This window comes from Propithecus coquereli, unplaced genomic scaffold (assembly GCF_000956105.1).
Source record: "Propithecus coquereli isolate 6110/MARCELLA unplaced genomic scaffold, Pcoq_1.0 Scaffold140, whole genome shotgun sequence".
NCBI classification, from domain to species: domain Eukaryota; kingdom Metazoa; phylum Chordata; class Mammalia; order Primates; family Indriidae; genus Propithecus; species Propithecus coquereli.
In genome coordinates this window covers 4,657,028-4,660,733 of record NW_012138303.1, presented here as the reverse complement: position 1 = coordinate 4,660,733, position 3,706 = coordinate 4,657,028, and the positions used below count along the sequence as shown (strand labels likewise).

The 3,706-nt window shown below is 45.0% G+C and overlaps 1 protein-coding gene across 2 annotated transcripts in view; it reads left to right on the top strand.

The window, feature by feature from the left end:
• Nucleotides 1–3,427, top strand: part of PCP4L1 (Purkinje cell protein 4 like 1) — a 21,634-nt gene extending 18,207 nt beyond the window's left edge. For both annotated transcript variants that reach the window (XM_012639568.1, XM_012639567.1), the window contains exons 2-3: nucleotides 1,007–1,061; nucleotides 1,705–3,427. In XM_012639568.1, coding sequence (XP_012495022.1) covers nucleotides 1,007–1,061; nucleotides 1,705–1,847 — 198 coding nt within the window. In that variant the 3' untranslated portion in view covers nucleotides 1,848–3,427. The remainder of the gene's footprint in view (nucleotides 1–1,006; nucleotides 1,062–1,704) is intronic.
• Nucleotides 3,428–3,706: the final 279 nt, after the last annotated feature.

Genomic DNA, 3,706 nt, shown 5'->3' with positions numbered 1-3,706 from the left:
GAACAAGCTCCTGATTCTCTCCCTAAAACCTGCTGCTTCCCCTGCTGCCTTTTCCATTGCAGGAAATGGCAACTCCATTTTTTCAGATCCTCAGGCCGAAACTCTAGAGTCATCCTGACTCCTCTCTTTCTCACAATACCATCTTTCCAATCAATAAATCTTATTGGTCACAGCTTGAATCTAACCACTTACCATCTCCACTGCCACCATGCTGATTTAAGCTACCATCACCTCTTGCTTGGTTTTCCGCAATAAACCTCCTAACAGGTTTTTCTGCTTCATCTCTCATATCCCTTTTGTGCAAATCAGAGGTCTCCAATGGCTTTCCATCTTAATTGTAGCGAAAGTCAAACTCCTTAAAAAGACTCCCAAGGCCCTATATAATCTGTCCCCACCCCTAGTTAACTCTGATCTCATCTCCATCCATCTTTCCTCCTTTTTTCCTTCCTCTGTCCACTCCAGCTACACTGATCTCTTGCTATTCCTCACACAGGCTAGTCACAGTTCCACCCCAGGTCCCTTGAAAGCTCTTGCCCCAGATAGCCACAAGCCTTGCTCCCTCATCTCTTTCAGCTCATTGTTCAATTGCCACCTTTCAGAGAGGCTTCTCCTGACACTCCACATCAAACTGTGTTCCTCCATTTCCACCCCAGCACTCACCACCTCCCTTCCCTGCCTTTTCTCTATAGCACTTATTATCATCTAACATAGCAGTCATTTTATATTAATATGTTTATTTATTTGTCTGGGGATACACTAACTAGAATGTAAGCTCCATAGGGACAGAATTTTGCCCATTTTGTCCTTTACAATTTCCCTAGCACCAATACATCTTTGTTGAATAAATCTTGATGACTTTTCTTATGCTCTGATATCAAGATCCACTTCTTCAAATGATGAAGGACATGCACCTGGTAATAGGAAGGCTTGAGAGTACCTAAGGGGTCTAAGGTGGTGGCACTGTAATACTTCCATTAATATCTAATATTCTGATTTTTTTTTCCAGCTTAACACCAAAACATCCCCAGCAACCAACCAGGCATCTGGCCCAGATGAAAAAGGTGAGTGGGATTGGGCTGGCAGTCTGTAGAGTGGGTGAACGTAGGGACGTGAAGGCTAGTAGGGCTGTAAATCTGGGAGCTCTTAAAGTCAGATGTGAAAGGAATAAGAACGTGGATAAGTGAAACAAAGAACTAGGCTAGAACTACTATATATATATATATATATATATATATATATTCTTTCCAATTTTTCCTAGGAAGTAAACCTATCGATATTTGCTCTTCGGTTTTAGAAACTGGGTCTGGAGTGGTTAGAGGAAGCAGGTATAATGATAAGAAGAAAGTGGCTTAGATAATTAGATAATCCCAGATACTGCCTCCATCAGAAATTGAGGGAAAGCTGGGGAAAGTGAGTGTGTTTTGGGACCTGAACTGGAGGATTTAGGAATAAGTGATGATAGAAGACATCTGCGATTTGGTCCAAGACTAGCAAAGCTCCCCTAAGTAAATATAGCTAATTCCCAGCCTGGGTACCCTGACTCAAACTTCTAGGAGAGTTATCAGGCATTCATAGTCCTAGGAAAGTTGGTCCTCCCCACAGAGTCCCGCACAAAGTGGGTCTCAACCACAGTATTTAGGACCTGGAGAAAGGGGCTGAGACAGGTCTGGTTAACCCATTTATGAGTCTTCCCACTATCTGCAGGGAAAGCTGGCAATGCCAAGAAGGCGGAGGAGGAGGAGGAGATTGACATTGATCTGACAGCACCAGAAACAGAGAAGGCTGCCCTTGCCATTCAGGGCAAGTTCCGGCGATTTCAGAAGAGGAAAAAGGATCCCAGCTCCTGAATGGCCAGCCTTGTCCTTCACCCTATTCCCTTCTCTCCCCTTCTCCACAGTCCTGACTCCCACGTATCTTTGTCCCCTTTTTCCTCTAGTCTCTTGCTGAGGCAAATTCAATCCTTATATATTCTTTTCTCTGGTCCCATTAAACCATCACAGCAGTAGAGGCACGAGCAACGTGGGGAAGATGAAGACTTCGATTGGCAGCCACTTGGCTAAGAGTGGACCAATTTCTCCTTGGGGATAAAGCTCCCTGATCAGTAGCTATGCCTGCCCTGTGGGGTTGAAGAACAAGAGGCTTTGAGGTTGAGAGACCTCTGCTTACACACACACACACACACACACACACACACACACATGGTGTGGGAAGGAGGGGAAAGCCTTCAGAGTAGGGTACCTGCGGGTGGACATATTACAGCATCCACACTTCAGGTAACATTCTTTCCCTTTCAGATCCTTCTGCACCACCACCTCCAACTTCCCCTCCTAGGATCTAAGCCACAATGCGGACTGGAGCCTCCTTTTCCCCCAGGCAGACCTGATTCAAGCAGCTTACCACAATAGTGCATGCCGAGTACATTAGTTCCAAGGAAGGAGGACTGGCCTGCTGCCCGTGAGGAAACGTTTCCTTCATCGTGTAGTCTAGGACCACAAGGGGCAGAGGCAGAAGAGGTTCCAAGGCCACTGGCAGGGAAATGAGAAGTAGGGTAGATTTAGGGAGGAAAGAAAAACGGTGAAGGGGAAAATCTCTGAGGCCACAAGTTACTGTTGGTGAAAGTATGCTCATGAAGGATTCTTGGGGCTTTAGCTAACCTTCCTACCTCTAACCCCCGAAGTCTACCCGTCACCAGAGGCCATACAAACCAAGTTACCCCTGTAGTTTCCACTTGCCCCACTCTGGAGTCAGGGCAGAAATGGAATAGCCATTCTATGTGACCTTAGCATGTTTAATAATTATAACAATAAAAAACTCTTCAATTGGGGTCATTTAACCTCTACTAACGTTTCTTCTTGGGAGGAATATGAAAGTAAGCCTGAGCTGGCCCCAGGGAGGGTGGGAGACCAACTGCATGGATTACGTGGTGGCACAGGAAATTAACACTTTCTGAGCAATTTGCAGACTGAAGCTGCCCCTACCTTCCTTCTCTGACCTTCCCCTCACCTTGATTTGCCACCCACATTCTCTCTGCTGCTGTTACCACCCCCAGTGCACACCTGCAAGGGTGTTCATCTTCCCTTTCTCCTTCCAGCTAAGAGCATGCTCGGTACACATCCCTCTGAAAATAAACCTAGTCTTCCTTGCTCCCTATCCCCAAATGACCTATCCTAGATTTCCTTCCTGCTTTGTCTTCCTCCCACACTCGCCACACTTCCTCCCTCCTCGCCCACTATTTATCAAACATAAGGGAAGGAGAAGACGACTGGTCCCTAGAGAGCACCACTGTTACACTGATGATTTTCAACCATGAATTAAATAAAATGATGGTTTTCAAGTGAGCTTATATTGCTGGGAAATGACCTCTATACATTGAAACCAGAAGCCAAATGCTTGAAGACTGAGCAAAGAATGATCTGTCTTCTCCCCCTCCTTCACATCTTTTCTTTTTAAATTATTTTTATTGTAAAATACACCTGACATAAAATGTACCATCTTAACCAATTCTAAGTATATAGTTCAGTGGCATTAAATACATTCATAACATGGAGCAATCATCATCACTACCAATCTATCATCTTCATCTTGTGAAATTCTATACCTTTTTTTTTTTTTTAAGAGACAGGGTCTTGCTCTGTTACCCAGGCCCGATCATAGCTCACTACAGACTCGAACTCCTGGGCTCACACGATCTTCCTGCCTTAGCCTC